The following is a 14047-nucleotide window of genomic DNA, read 5'->3' as shown; positions in this document are numbered from 1 at the left end:
TGCGAGGCATCGCCTCTGTGACACAGTGGGGGCTAACTACATGAACAAGACTGCATGGAAAGAGACTTGCGAATATGGTTTTGTTTTAATGCTATTTCATTGACGTGTCGGTGCTGTCTTAAATAGATGAGAGTATTGCATTTATCCTGACCCCGTCTTAAGGACAGTGAACTCAGCTTTCCAGGGCAGCGAGAGTGGCTGCTGACTAATTAATCCTCTTAGTGTTCTTCACTCCGCAGCTTCGCTTTGTGGCATTTGTTGACTTCATTTCAAAAGCGTCCAGGTGGTGACCTACAACTTACCAGGAGCCAGTTCACACATCTTTGATGGGAAGATAACTTTAGTGCAGGAGTTCTCATTACCTCAGGATTTACACTATTTTTTCTCTCCCTGTATGGGATACATCTTTATTATGATATCTGTCTACAATTGCTGTGCAATGGAGTCAGCAGAAGTGGATTATGACAAGCTGGTTACATCTATCCTAGGACAAATGCTGGATTTGAGGAGTGGGGGCATAATATGTAAAACAAAAGAGGTTAGTACACTGCATGATACAAATTACACAGAATAGTTATAAAAACAGTATACAGGACTCCAACATTGAAACAAATACGTATTGGTAACTGACAGGCTGGAGTAATTAAACATGACCCACAAAGACAAACTCTGCTTGTTCCCACTTTTATTTCCTCTTTCTAAATGCCCAGATGACAAAGCGTTTGTTTTAAACAGATTTTTTTTAATTTTACGTCCAGCCTGTTGTGTGTGTGGATACATAATCTTAGGGAGAAGGAGATTGGTGACAGTGGACTTTTAGAGCCTTGGAATGCAGGCAAGAAGGACCTGGAGGAGTTTAACTCTCCATAAACCAGCTCAGAGCTAATTCTGGCTACCAGATAATTCAGTTGAAAGCTGCCTTCCTCATGGCACACACCTTGTCAACATGTGGAGCCAAACAAGTCTTATTTTGAGTGTTTGCTGCGTACCCAAATCTGCCTCAGGAATCTCAAAACAGATCAAGCAGATTATAAATGTTTGTTGCTTTCTGGTTGGTAGAAGAAGGCATAAAAACATGAGTTAAATCTGAGCTATAATTAACATTACCTTGTTATCTTTAGAATTTAATTTAAGAAATTATTTATTCCTTTATTACCTATTCAGGAGATATAATTAAAGAAACATTTTTAATGAAAGTGGTAATATTAATATGGGTACTCTAAAAGTTCATCAGGGCTGCAAAGCTCCACTTTAAATCCTATTGCTTTGTTCAGTTATGCATGAACAGAAATGTTGAAAACACTAAATGTTGAAGACATTTCGGTTCCTTTTCTGATTTGCGGAATTATTGTATTATTGTATCACTAAAACCCTGGCATAATTCCAGGTGGATGTTTGACTGCTATGCTTGTGAGATATTATTCAGATTAACATGCTTAATCTGTCCCAGACCAGTTCTAATTTAAAAATAGTTTGTCTTTTTTATCATTAGCTTGAACCAAAAATCAAAAGCAATGCCTGATTTTCATTGCTTAATTTTAAGTAAATGTTTATTATTATGAGCATGGGGTAATTGTCCTATTTCAAGACCAAGTTTTAATCAAATGGCTATTGATTTGAGGTGATATTGAAACATTTGGAGGTACTCATTTAAATTTTTCCACCTAGACTGTGCAATGCAGTTGAAGGGTTGGTGCTTCCACCACCATATTTGACAGTTGGTAAAGTATTCTTAGATATAAATGTCTAAATAGACACAAGGAACCTTCAGAATACATCCAGTAAATTTTGAATTTGTGCACATTGTTGATATTTTCAAGAATGAATCAACACAAATTGTATGTTGGATAATCGTTCCATCCCAGAAAAACAGTTGTTCAAATGCACCATTAAAAGCCCACTAAGCAGAACTTTGCACAAGCTAAAGACATGAACAACACAGTTTATATTAGATTAGGAACCTCATGCTATCTGTGAAACATGGGTTTGCTGTATGAGCTCCAGGACAGATTATCATTTATGGAACCTGGATGTACCGGTATTTGGATAATGCTCAGATATCAACAAACAGCTATAGAACTTGGACGAGTGCTGAATGGTTAAGAGCAAAGATAGTTCTGCTCAATAGTCAAGTCTAAGTACTGACCCAAATCCTATTAGAAAGGTTAAGCGAAAGTCTGAGTTGAAGAGTCTACGAATAACATTAGTGTCTCAAAAAACCCCTTAGCATCCTGGAAATAAAGCTTCTCTGCACATAGGAACTGGTAAAAATGACAAGATCTACTTCTTGTCAATCTTCTGATTGCCACTGTTTCTCCTTTCCTCTGGTACACCTCAAGTCTGCAGCTTCCTCCTGATCTAAGCCCAACGGGTGATGCCAGCTGAGGTCACCATGGTGACCTTTGCTGACACCAGGCAGGTCTCTCCAATGGAGCTCCATGAACCTCCATGTCTGAGTGCCACGCTGTCTCCTGGGCTCAGGCGGAAAAAGATGCTGTGGCAGAATGCAGTGAAACACATTATTACCCAACAAGAGCTCAGCTCTCAGGTGATTCATGGTTCAGTCTATACCTCAGTTTTTCTATGTTCAAGTTGCATTTGTCTAGTTGTTGATTTGAGGTGAAGTTGAGTAACACTAATTCTGTACTCCACCCAATTTGGGTCTTGTAGTAAAATAGAGCCTCCACATGAAGCTTCACAGTCGACACCATGAAAATGTGCCAGTTATTTCATTCACTTTCTTTAAAATATGACAAAAGTAGACCAAATATAATGAGAAAAAATGAAAAAACATGTTTTCTTTCTCTCTAGTAAAGCCATTTTTCATTGCAAATCACTGATTTCCTGTTTTTCATCAGGTGGGTATGGAACCAGCTCGCAAAATCTTTGTGACTGATACCTACATAGATGAGATCAACAAACAAATCCGCAGCAAGGCCTCCCGTGGAGTCACAAAACGCCGCTCCTCCACATTCAGAGTCCATAGTCGAACCTCCACCAGCACGCATGGCAGCATCAGGGTTCCAACGCAGCACTACACCAGCGACGCTGACTTCTTCGTGCACTGGTGTAACACTGTTCACAGCGTTTACATACCCATGCTGGGGCACACCTTCAAATCCCACGATCTGGAGAAACTCTACCAGCAATACTCCTCTCACCAGAGGAGGAACTCTCTAGCCATCACCAATGTAATCGATGCTGTGACGAAGCTCCACATGTTGGTTCTGTATCTGGCACTGGCCCCGGATGCTGTTACGGATCGTTTGCGTGGCTATTTGACTGGCATCTTCATGGTGCTAGCTATAGCTCTTTGCGTACTAGTATTAACCTGCAAAGACTCCATGTCCCCACAGTGGCTCCATTATGCTGGCTTTGCAAGTTGGCTGTCACAGACCACACAGATCCTAGGGGGCCTGGCTTATGGACTAGAAAAAGACCCATCTTGGTATATTTTGTTCACATTGTTTGCGACATACACACTGCTGCCATTACCTCTGCTGTGGGCAATGTGTGCTGGCTTCCTCACCCCAATACTGCACATTTTGATGGAGATATGGTTCCACTACAATGATGCTTTGCTTTTGAATAAGGTAAGTAAAGCAAATATGAAAAGATTAGTTTTCACCCCAAAAATTCCTTGTAGAGACTCACAAGAAAAAAATGACAACATGGTAAAAAAGACAAGTGGATCTAAAAAGAAGAAACATGAATGATCATTAATGTAAGAAGAAGCATTTGAAATTTGATGCAATTTGACCCAGTGAGGATTCTGCAAGACAGGAGAGATGTTGTTGGTCAAATAGCTTTTGGATATGACATGAGTGGCTGTGTTCTGGACTAAATTAAGTTTTATGAGTGACTTTCTGTGATAGACAAGAGAGTAGGGAGAGGATGATAAGGACCCACGGCGGATTCAGGTGTGCTGGACGAGGTTGCAGGAAATGGCTAAATAAAACTCATATCTTTTTGTTCCTACTTTGGGTTTATTTTATTTTGTTGTTAGCTAGTTATTTCCTTAAACCTGTTTTAATCCAAATGTTCTAGATTTTATCGTTTGAAATAAAATTTTAAAAATGTCCCATATCAACTCTGATTCCAGGTGTTTGCCAAAGGCCTGCTGTACATGGGCATGAACACAGCTGGCTTGTTCATCCACTATCTGACAGACCACGCCCAGCGACAGGTTTTTCTGGAGACGCGGCGCTGCATTGAGGGTCGCCTCAAACTTGAGCAAGAGAATCAAAGACAGGTACAAAGTGACAAAAAAAAATCACCAGCTATTAATTTCTCAAATTTTTATTTTCATTCAACCTTTTAGATAATTATCAATCAACCAATCAAATTTTATTTGTATAGCACATTTCAGTAGCAAGGTATGTCAAAGTGCTTTACATCGTGACAAACACAAAAACACAAAGCTATGCAACATAGAATCAACAATATAAACATTACATTAAGCCAAGTGCCATCGTTAAATTCGTAATTGATTACGTTTCAAATACAACTATAAACAGGTGAGTTTTTAATCCAGCTTTATTTTCATTCTTTTACATTTTTTTGTTGTGATTGTCCTTGAATTGCCAGTCATTGATTACTTCCTTGTGCTGCTGCCTGACAGGAGCGACTGGTCCTGTCAATCCTCCCTCGTTTTGTTGCTTTAGAAATGATCGCTGACATGAGCTCCCTGGAGAACGAACTCAACCCCCACGAGTTTTATAAGATCTACATCCACCAGTATAAAGATGTCAGGTACTTACACTGGCACACATTTGTGATTGCGGATCTGCGATTCATGACCTTTATGATTGTGGACCTCTTGATTACCACCCATAATATAACCATGTTCAAATATGAATTAAAGTAAGTTAGGAATTAAAGGGTGATTATAACAAAGAGCAGAGAGAGACAAACAGAGCCAGTTCTGGCAAAAATGGCGTCCTGGGTAGGGCCTTCTCTCTTTTGCCCAACAGTCGACAGAAAACACACTCATCACTATGTAGATTAGAGTAAGTTTCAAAGCTTTAAATTGTGGTTTAAATAATCTTAGTGAAGTTAAGAATTATGTAGTTTAGTTCTAAACTACAGAATTATGTAGTTTACAATACATTTTGAATTGCAAAAGGTATTTTTTGTAATTCAGAATACATTTTGAATTAGGCAAAATGTAAGGTTTTTTAATTGGACAAAATCTTACATTTTGCCTAATTCAAAATGTAAGATTTTGAATTAGGCGAACGATAATTCTGTCCCGACTCATTAAAAATGTTTAAATTGCCCTTTAAATTCTATTCTTGTTTCTGTCTTCTCTCTAGCATCCTTTTTGCAGATATTAAGGGCTTCACCCAGTTGTCTATAAACCTGTCAGCCCAGGAAATGGTTCTAACCCTTAATGAGCTCTTTGGACGCTTTGACCGACTAGCTGAGGTTAGAACCTGCATCATTTCTCTGTGATCTCTCACATTCATCTGAGAATAATCAATCTGCTACATATTGAGTTCTTTTTTGGTAATGTTCAAGTATTGACGTCTAATGTTGTTTTTTTTTGTTGTTTTTTTTATCTCTAGAAAAACAAATTAATTGCAGTTCAGCAACAAATATTAACCTTGTTTTACTCATGTGTTATGTCCTAATTTTTTCACAGGTGTGTATATTAAATTCTATATCTTTTTCTGCTGGCTGTATTCTAAAGAGCTTTTCTTTTATATCTTATCACAGGAGCATCACTGTTTGCGGATAAAGATACTGGGAGACTGTTACTATTGTGTTTCGGGGGTACCGGAGCCGCAGCTTGCTCATGCACGTTACTGCGTAGAAATGGGCCTGGCTATGATCAGCACAATACGGTCAGAGTTAATGTCCTTACAGAAAGAGAGTGATATTTAATGAGTCTACATACCTGAATTGTGTGAATAAATGAAAACACAAACACTGGTTTCTTTGAACAGGCTCTCAAGATTGCTCCGAGTTTGGGATCTTTTATGCTTTCTTCTTTCTGATGTGTTCAACTAGTTTCTTTCCAGTTAAAATCTGATTTGGACATGGAAGCTTGATTTTACGTCCATTAGTGGTCCCCAACCCCCGGACCGTGGACCGGTACCGGTCCGTGGACCGATTGGTACCAGGACGCGCAAGAAATAATGAAATACTTCCGTTTTATGTGTTGAGTCTGGAGGATCTTTTATTTGAAAATCCTTTAACCGGATTTTGACGGTTACGTCTTGTGCGCCAACATTGAGCCCACAAGCAGCAGAATGAGTTAGAAACAGCAGCAACGGCATCGGTCTCGGTCGTCTCACGCACACACACCATTCCCCCCCACCCCGGTCCGCAGCAAATATCCGAAGTCTCGACCAGTCCGTGACACTAAAAAGGTTGGGGACCACTGCATTAAACCATTTCTGTATGTTTCACAGCCAGCATACCTAGGTGGGTCCTATCTGGGATAAATGGTGGCATACAATATGGGTTCCAAGATTTTGGGCTGTGGTTTCCATAGTGGCCCTACATGGATTTGCCCAGATAGAAAACCTATTTGGTCCTAATGTTTCATCTAATCTAATCAGACCAAAGAAAAGAATCCCAGTTAAAGTTTAAGCATCCAGTGAGCAGTGGGCTTGATTTTAGCACTGAAATTTCATAAAATTCTTTAATTGCTTTAATGCCAGACTCGTCCAGAAGCAGCTGAACATTGACTTGGACATGAGGATCGGTATCCATTCCGGCTCCATCCTCTGTGGGGTGCTGGGCTTGCAGAAATGGCAGTTCGATGTCTGGTCCTGGGATGTGAGCATCGCCAACAAGCTGGAAGCAGGAGGAATACCTGGGTGGGTGTACCATGAATAAGCACAGAGAAGCACCTGAATGGTCACTTTTGACATGTGATGAGAAGATGCGTAACCCGTGTTTGTTTTTTGTCACTTATCCAGACGTATCCACATCTCCAGGGCCACCCTGGATTGCCTGGGAACTACATACAAGACGGAGGACGGTCATGGCCGTGACAGGAATGAGTTTCTGCGAAAACACAACATCGACACCTTCTTTATTTGTCCTCAAGAAGGCAGGAATCAAGACGGCCATCCTGAGCCCATAAAAGTCCAGAAGAGAATTCGGACCTGGAACCCAGAGATCCCTTTTGGTCATGCTATCGATATGAACTGCGTAAGTGTAGGGACACAAAATAGATTTAAGGAGTTTACATTTATGTGCTTATTATTTAGCTTTTTATTTGCTTCAGTCTTTTTTTATGTTGTTCCTCCACAGATTCTGGCCTCTTTCACCAACGGCTCTCTGCCCAGTTTATGGCAGTGCACCTCCAGAGAGATAAACAAACGGATCAAACACGCTATCGAGGTTCGAAGCAGTGAGCGCATGCGCAAGGAGCACATCACTGCTCTGACCCTGGTGTTCAAAGACACACACATAGAGAACAAGGTACAGCATAGTTGCAGTTCATAATCAGTCTATGGAGGTAATGTACTTCTTCTCAGTATTAAGAAATTAATATCACAGATTTTTCTAAATAGTTTAAATGAACTACAACAAGTTACTTTGTTTTCATTTAGTTCTCCCAGATCAGAGATGAAATGTTTAACTCCAACATGGTCTGCTCCTTCATCGTGCTCCTCTTCCTCATGGCTGCCCAGGCGGTCATCCCTACTCCCAGGTGTGAAGATGCTGAGTTGTTTCATGTTTTTCTGTGATGCAGGAAGCGTGAAGAATTAGAGTTGCAGACTATTAAAGACATGGAGCATTACACCTAAATACTTGACAGACTATTTAACAGACTGCCAGCATTTAAGAAATATAATGGCGTCTCAAAAAACAGCTGTGAGATAAAGAGAGACAAAATGACAAAAGAATGACAAAATCTTCTTGCCATCCTGTCCGATTATCTGTCCTGGATTAACATTTTTTCTCCTCTTGTCCCTGCTGGGTGCTCCACCTGCAGACTGTTCCCCGCTGTCCTCCAGTTTTTCCTCTTTCTTCTTGCCTACTGGCTACTGCTGCTGGTTGCCCTTGCCGAGGAGTTCAAGTGGACTCCAGTTGCTTTGCAGAAGTTCTGCTGCTGGATCCACGAAAACAACAGCGCCCGAAACCTCCTCACTCTCACAGCCATCATCACCAACTTTAGCTTGGCTTCGACTGACTTGGTGAGAGTTGGAATGGACAGAAGGGATGAGAAAATGCAACATACATACAGTACATACACTGCAGTTTTATTAAAGATATAAGACATTTATTTCACAAGTGTAAAGAGTGAAAACGTGTATCTTCACAGGTAAAGTGCAAAGTTTCCATTATGACAGCTTGTTTGTTGGTGCCACCGTGTGGCCAAAGATCTCCTGCTGAAACGTAGCCAAAACAGTTCAGCACTTTGTTTGCAAGTGTATGGAATAATAAAATTCAAATAGATCATGTAAAGTGAACAGTTTTTTACGTTGTGTGTTGCATCTAGGTGTGGTGTGTCCTAACAACCTCTGAAGAAGCTGACATAATGGAGAAGAAGAGCCCAGGCTCACATTCAGTCTCCATTTGCGTTTATCCTGAGGTAGAGACAGAATGGTTTCGTTTCATCTTGTTTCACATACTGGTCACATCGCATTTTATTTTCCTTAACACATTTTCAAAAAGGTATTTTTCTAGGCCAGGCTCTTTGGCCCTCCGGATAAAGATGTGCAACATTTCTTTGTACATAGTCTCTTCTATGTTTCTTCTGTTTTCATATCACATGTGGGTAATTGCAAACACCCTTTAGTGACCAGTTTTCCATTTTTTGGCAAAGGCAACTAAATTTTTATTTAAAACTTTCTAGTATTTGAAGGACCTCATGATGTCTTGATCTTTAATAACACTTCATAGAGCTTTGGAATAGAAACAGTCCCAAAGCATCACACATCCTTTACTGTGCTCAACAGTGGGCATTAATTATTTTCCCACATATCCATCCTTTGCTTCAGCACAGATCCAACCAAAGTGTTTGTATGACGGTGCTACAAAAAGTGCACATGCAAAGACAAAAAGTGTGTTTATTGCACAAAATAAGGTGACTTTATTAGAAGATAGATATCACTTGTTCTTGAAAATCTTAGTAGCCTGATTTCTATCAGTTCCAGTCAGGGTGGTAGTAATGTGAGTTTATTTACATTTGTGATGGTAGGACAGAAGTCGTTTGATTTCTTTTTTGGCATGGCACTCTCCCAGTCAACTGATTGGCAAATAGAAATATGTGTTTATGTAATCTTGGGGCCCCAAGATTCTTCTATTAAAAAAAGTATTGTGTTTACCATCTTACTTTCATGTATCCCCCAACATAGTGGCAGGTGAGTTAGAGAAATCCTCCACTGCATTTACACTGTTGTGGAACTGAAAGTCCTGGATTACTTGGAAAAAGTTCCTAAACACTGGTTAACTTCTAGGAAAATATTTATTCAAGACTGAACTAAAAAAGGCTTTAGCTTTTGTTTTAGCGCCGTTATTAGGGCTCCCACTAATTGGATCGAAGGAATTTTATGCATCTCCAACGGGGTTTTCAATAAATGTGGAGAGAGTTGTAGATAACTCTAGATTAAAATCTTCCTGTCCTCTCTGCTATATCCTCATCCCTTTAGATCTTCGTGCTGAGTGGCGTGGTCGCCATGGTGACATGTGCCGTGTTCCTGCGCTTGAACTCCCTGCTGAAGCTGGCAGTGCTGCTGATGGTGGTGATGGTGTACTCCTACCTCATACACCTCGCCTTTGTCACACTCACACGTAGCGACGCCCAGCACAGGTCAGTTTGTTTACGGTTGATTTTACATTTTGCCAACAAGCCGGTCCGTTCGAATGCAAGATGAATTTGTAAAAAAATTTATTCCTCTCTGTTATTTCAGGTCCCACTATATCAGGAGAAAATGGATTTCCATTCTTCTCATGGCAATGTTTATTGTAGCAGTCTTCTACAACGGGCGGCAGGTATTTGTGAGATGATTATTTTCTCCGTATTCCCTGTTCACTGTGTAGCTGAGACATCTTCATGTTTTCAACCTGCATTCCAGAGTGGATGGTGACTCTGTCTCTGTTTGCGTTCCAGTGGGAGGCCACTGCCAGACTGGACTTCTTGTGGCGTCTGCAGGCTCAGCAGGAGGTGGAGGACATGAGGGAGCTGAGAGAACACAACGAGTGTTTGTTGCACAACATCCTGCCCTCGCATGTTGCACAGCATTTTCTGGAGCGCAGCAGACATGATGAGGTAAGGGTGGCATCTCTTCCCAGAGGCTGCTGAGTCATTTTATGGCCCATTCTGTGAATGCACAACCTGGGTTAGCGATGAATGATGAATGTAGACTCACCAATTGGGCTTTTCGTGGCCGATACCGATGTCCAATATTTTCTTTAAGTGGAAATCATTCAGATTTTACCTGACTCCCATTTTTTATATTATGAAGGCTAAACTTTCTTTGAGAAAAGGGGAAACGTGCAGCGAATTCTTCGATAGAGGTAATGTTTATGAATTTTCACATAAACATTACCTGTAGGATCTTTTGATTGCTACAAAATATGTAGGAATCACAGATCATGTTGATTATGTTCCAAATCATTTTCAGATTGTAATAACACCCCCCAAAATTAAAACATGTACGGTACATGTTGTCGGTTGTTGTGCTTATTGACCAAAACTGGTGCGATTTATTAGTTTAATGCATTTAACGAGTGAAGGAAAAATCAGCAATCAGAGGAAAATCGGTTGCTTCAGGTCTCCAGCTGTTTGATCGATTAATCTCTATTAATGTGTTTGTCACAATTTTCATTGTAGGACCTTTATTCCCAGTCCTATGATGAAGTGGGTGTTATGTTTGCTTCTGTTGCCGGGTTTAATGAGTACTTTGAGCAAAAGGAGGTCAAACATGAAGGAGTGGACTGTCTCCGACTGCTGAACGAGATTATAGCCGGTTTCGATGAGGTGAGTATGTAGCAGGAGACCACGGGATCTGTATTAGTTTGCCTCTTGGAGTAACTACTATGTGAATGGCAAAAATAACAGAAATAATTACAAAGCATAGATGTAAAAAGTTAAGCTTTTGCTCTGTTGCTTATTTCTTCTAACAAGCTATTGGAGGAATCTTATTTCCACTACGTGGAGAAGATCAAGACAATTGGAAGCTGCTACATGGCAGCATCTGGTTTAGCTCCAAACAAACAGGTGAGATTTTACACTTTCATGGTTTTACCTAAAAACAGAATCGGTACTCCAACATTTCTGTTCTGTTTTTAGTAAAACAGAAAGTAAGACAGAATGACTGCTGTGACTAAGATGAGTGTATATAAACTTCTTCCACTGTTCTACAAAACCTTTTGGATCATCAGATAAAGTTTAGTCAGTTTTTATTTCTGGCACATGACTTGGCTTCACAGGCCCGTATCGATCTGCATTTTTTTCCTAGGGATCATTGAATGAGTGGAATCACTTGAGTGAGCTGGTTTTGTTTGCTTTGGCGATGCAGGAGATTTTAAGAGAGATAAACAACCACTCTGCCCAAAGTTTTGAGCTGCGTGTGGGTAAGTAACTGGGCTCCTACACGTAGCTCCTTCCACCCGTGTTAAAGAAGGGTAAAAAAGCCTGAAAATTAACTCAACTTTACCATATCCTAAGACAAAAACTTATGGTGAAAACAAACCACCACACACTATCATGAAATAATAGTTGGGGTTTTATTATTTAGTTTTTTAGCACCTTTCATTTCATATCTTATGCTCTCTTTCTGCTCATGCCACAGGTATTCTATAAGTCTTAGGCCTAAGTATTGAGATGGTTATGGAAGATGATTTACTTATATCTGTCTTACTTATTTGGCTAAATCAATTGATGACACATTTTCACTTTTCTGGAAGAAGCCACCAGATTTCTATTGAAACTTTTCAAGATGCTAAGTAATCCAAGAAGGTCTTAAAGGTCTATGGACAAGAAACTGTGACGTCCTGTTGTAATGTCTTTGGCCACCAACCTCAAACCAAATACTTAATTAACACTGGACTCTTCCAGGTATTGCCCATGGACCGGTGATTGCAGGTGTGATCGGTGCCAGCAAACCCCAGTATGATATCTGGGGATCGACAGTGAACTTGGCCAGTCGCATGGACAGCACAGGTGTGAGCGGACGCATCCAGGTTCCTGAGGCCACCCGCAAGATCTTGGCAGAATGGGGATTCGTTCTTAAACTTCGAGGAGAGATATTTATTAAGGGGGTAAGATAAAGTGTCTCATGGAGATAGTAAGTCATAAGAATGCAATTGTAAGTCATTTCTAGGCTCAGTTAGGGATAAAAATATTTGAATTCACACTAAGAGCTTTCTAAAAGCAGAAAATTACATACTATGCACAAATATTCACACCATTTTTTTTAAGATTTTGAACTGAACTTTGACTTGGTCATCCTAACACAGACATATACTTTGAACTGAATAGCAAAAGTGAGGACCTATTTCTTCTTTTAACAGCTTTATTTTTGCTTCTCTTCTTTAAAGTTCTGGTTTGTTTAGTGCACATGTACTTCTTCACAATTATTTTCTACTTTGTGTTAATCCACATGAAATCTCAGCAGCATACACAAATATTTGTTGTGGTAACATAACAAGATGAAACAAAATACCTCATATGTGATGAATACTTTTGCAAGACTTTGCTTGTATAAATACTGTATACCTTAGTAAACTGCATTGGCTGTGACTTAAAAACGATCCTTTGCATTTTACTTCTCCTCTTGATGCCTTAGGTAAGTGAATGCCAGGGGAAAGTTCGTACATATTTCATAAGCACCATGCGCAGTAAGAGGGGCAGAGTTGGAGGAGAGAAGTGTTCAGGGGGCCGAGCGGGAGGTCGCATGACCCTGGCCGGAGTGGTGCACGGCCTCGTCCAGGCCAGGCACAAGGAGAAGATGAGAGAAGCCAATGGGAACTTTGGTTTAACCCCCTGCAAACTGCACTGCTGAATGCTGCAAGAAGTAAACCACATGGTCCAAAAATGGTGTTTCTCCAAGTTTACAGGATAAAGTAAAAACTTGCCAAAAAATCTTGTTCTGGTTTCCTCTGCGCTCCTCCGACTGGGAAAGTGCTTTGTGACTTCTTAATCTATGTGGGGAAGGTTCAGAATGGTGTTTTCTGAACATTGCTTTGAAATTAACTTGAAGACATCTTTTATGCTATTTTGTTTAGTTAAGGAAAAGCCAACGATTCTTTGCTGGAACAATATTCTGGCTAGATGACAGACTTTTGAACCAAAACACAGAATACCTCAATAAGACCAGCTCAAATGGCCTATTAAACTGTGAACAAATGTTTTTACTTCATTGTTGTTCACCTATTTAGTACTGTTAACAGGTACATTCTGTGTATTCATGTTATTTCTTGTTTGGTTTCTCTTTTTTTTTTGTCTTTGTATGAATTAAAAACTCATGCAACTCTTCTCTTCTTGTAAATCACAGTAAAAAGAATGTAATTTGTTTAATTAACCATATATTTTATATCAGATCTGATGCAGTATGTGCTTGTTATTTTGTGCTCTTATTGTGCAGTCATAATAAGTAATATACAGATGTTTGGGGTTTTTTTAAAACAGAAAAAAGTTTTATTCATTTTACAGACATGCATTGTATTTATTTTTTTATAACTTCAGCCAATAAAATGGGCAAAGGGGAATTTGTGTCTCCTGTTTATTTTTTGTTTGTTTTTTACTTATATTAAATTGTGTTTTACTGAGATGTTATTAAAACTTAATTCAATGTTTATGTAATTTCTTCCTCCAACTTAGTAGCAGTGTCAAATGTTCCCTTTTGTGATGATTAACATAGAAATTTTCCACGTCCTCAAGAAAATTTGCTGCAGGATTTAAGGTTAATCTTAAATGAAAGTGTGGATTATAAATCAAATACCTTTAACAGATTAGAAGGCTTTTTTCTTCTTCTAAATTTTACCAGAACACTTGCACCAGACTGTGTAAAGAAATCGTATTTTATAACAGTATTAGTGAAATCCTGAGTTTGACTTTTCTGCATCTCCATTGGTCATG

General features: G+C 39.6%; 1 protein-coding gene across 1 annotated transcript; it reads left to right on the top strand.

Annotated features, from left to right (window-relative positions):
* LOC102236399 (adenylate cyclase type 8-like) lies at positions 1-13666 on the top strand. Its single transcript, XM_005800261.2, has 21 exons — positions 1-538; positions 2340-2548; positions 2859-3593; positions 4103-4252; positions 4622-4752; positions 5316-5427; positions 5719-5846; positions 6669-6827; positions 6930-7164; positions 7267-7437; positions 7569-7669; positions 7955-8156; positions 8462-8554; positions 9615-9775; positions 9876-9957; positions 10076-10234; positions 10799-10945; positions 11093-11185; positions 11427-11541; positions 12026-12228; positions 12756-13666. Exons 2-21 carry the CDS (start codon positions 2375-2377, stop codon positions 12969-12971), a joined length of 3567 nt encoding a protein of 1188 aa, XP_005800318.1. The 5' UTR covers positions 1-538; positions 2340-2374; the 3' UTR covers positions 12972-13666.
* The last annotated feature ends 381 nt before the right edge of the window (positions 13667-14047 follow it).

This window comes from Xiphophorus maculatus, chromosome 15 (assembly GCF_002775205.1).
Source record: "Xiphophorus maculatus strain JP 163 A chromosome 15, X_maculatus-5.0-male, whole genome shotgun sequence".
Lineage (NCBI taxonomy): Eukaryota > Metazoa > Chordata > Actinopteri > Cyprinodontiformes > Poeciliidae > Xiphophorus > Xiphophorus maculatus.
The sequence above is the reverse complement of the archived record's forward strand: the minus strand, read 5'-3'. Positions and strand labels throughout refer to the sequence as shown.

What these genes read in the sequence shown, in the direction of transcription:
- LOC102236399 (XM_005800261.2), top strand. Translation starts at nt 2,375, where the DNA reads ATGCCAGCTGAGGTCACCATGGTGACCTTTGCTGACACCAGGCAGGTC. An exon ending in GAAGCAGGAGGAATACCTGG is followed by an intron (nt 6,828 to 6,929) that starts GTGGGTGTACCA and finishes TCACTTATCCAG; the next exon opens with ACGTATCCACATCTCCAGGG. An exon ending in GCGGTCATCCCTACTCCCAG is followed by an intron (nt 7,670 to 7,954) that starts GTGTGAAGATGC and finishes CTCCACCTGCAG; the next exon opens with ACTGTTCCCCGCTGTCCTCC.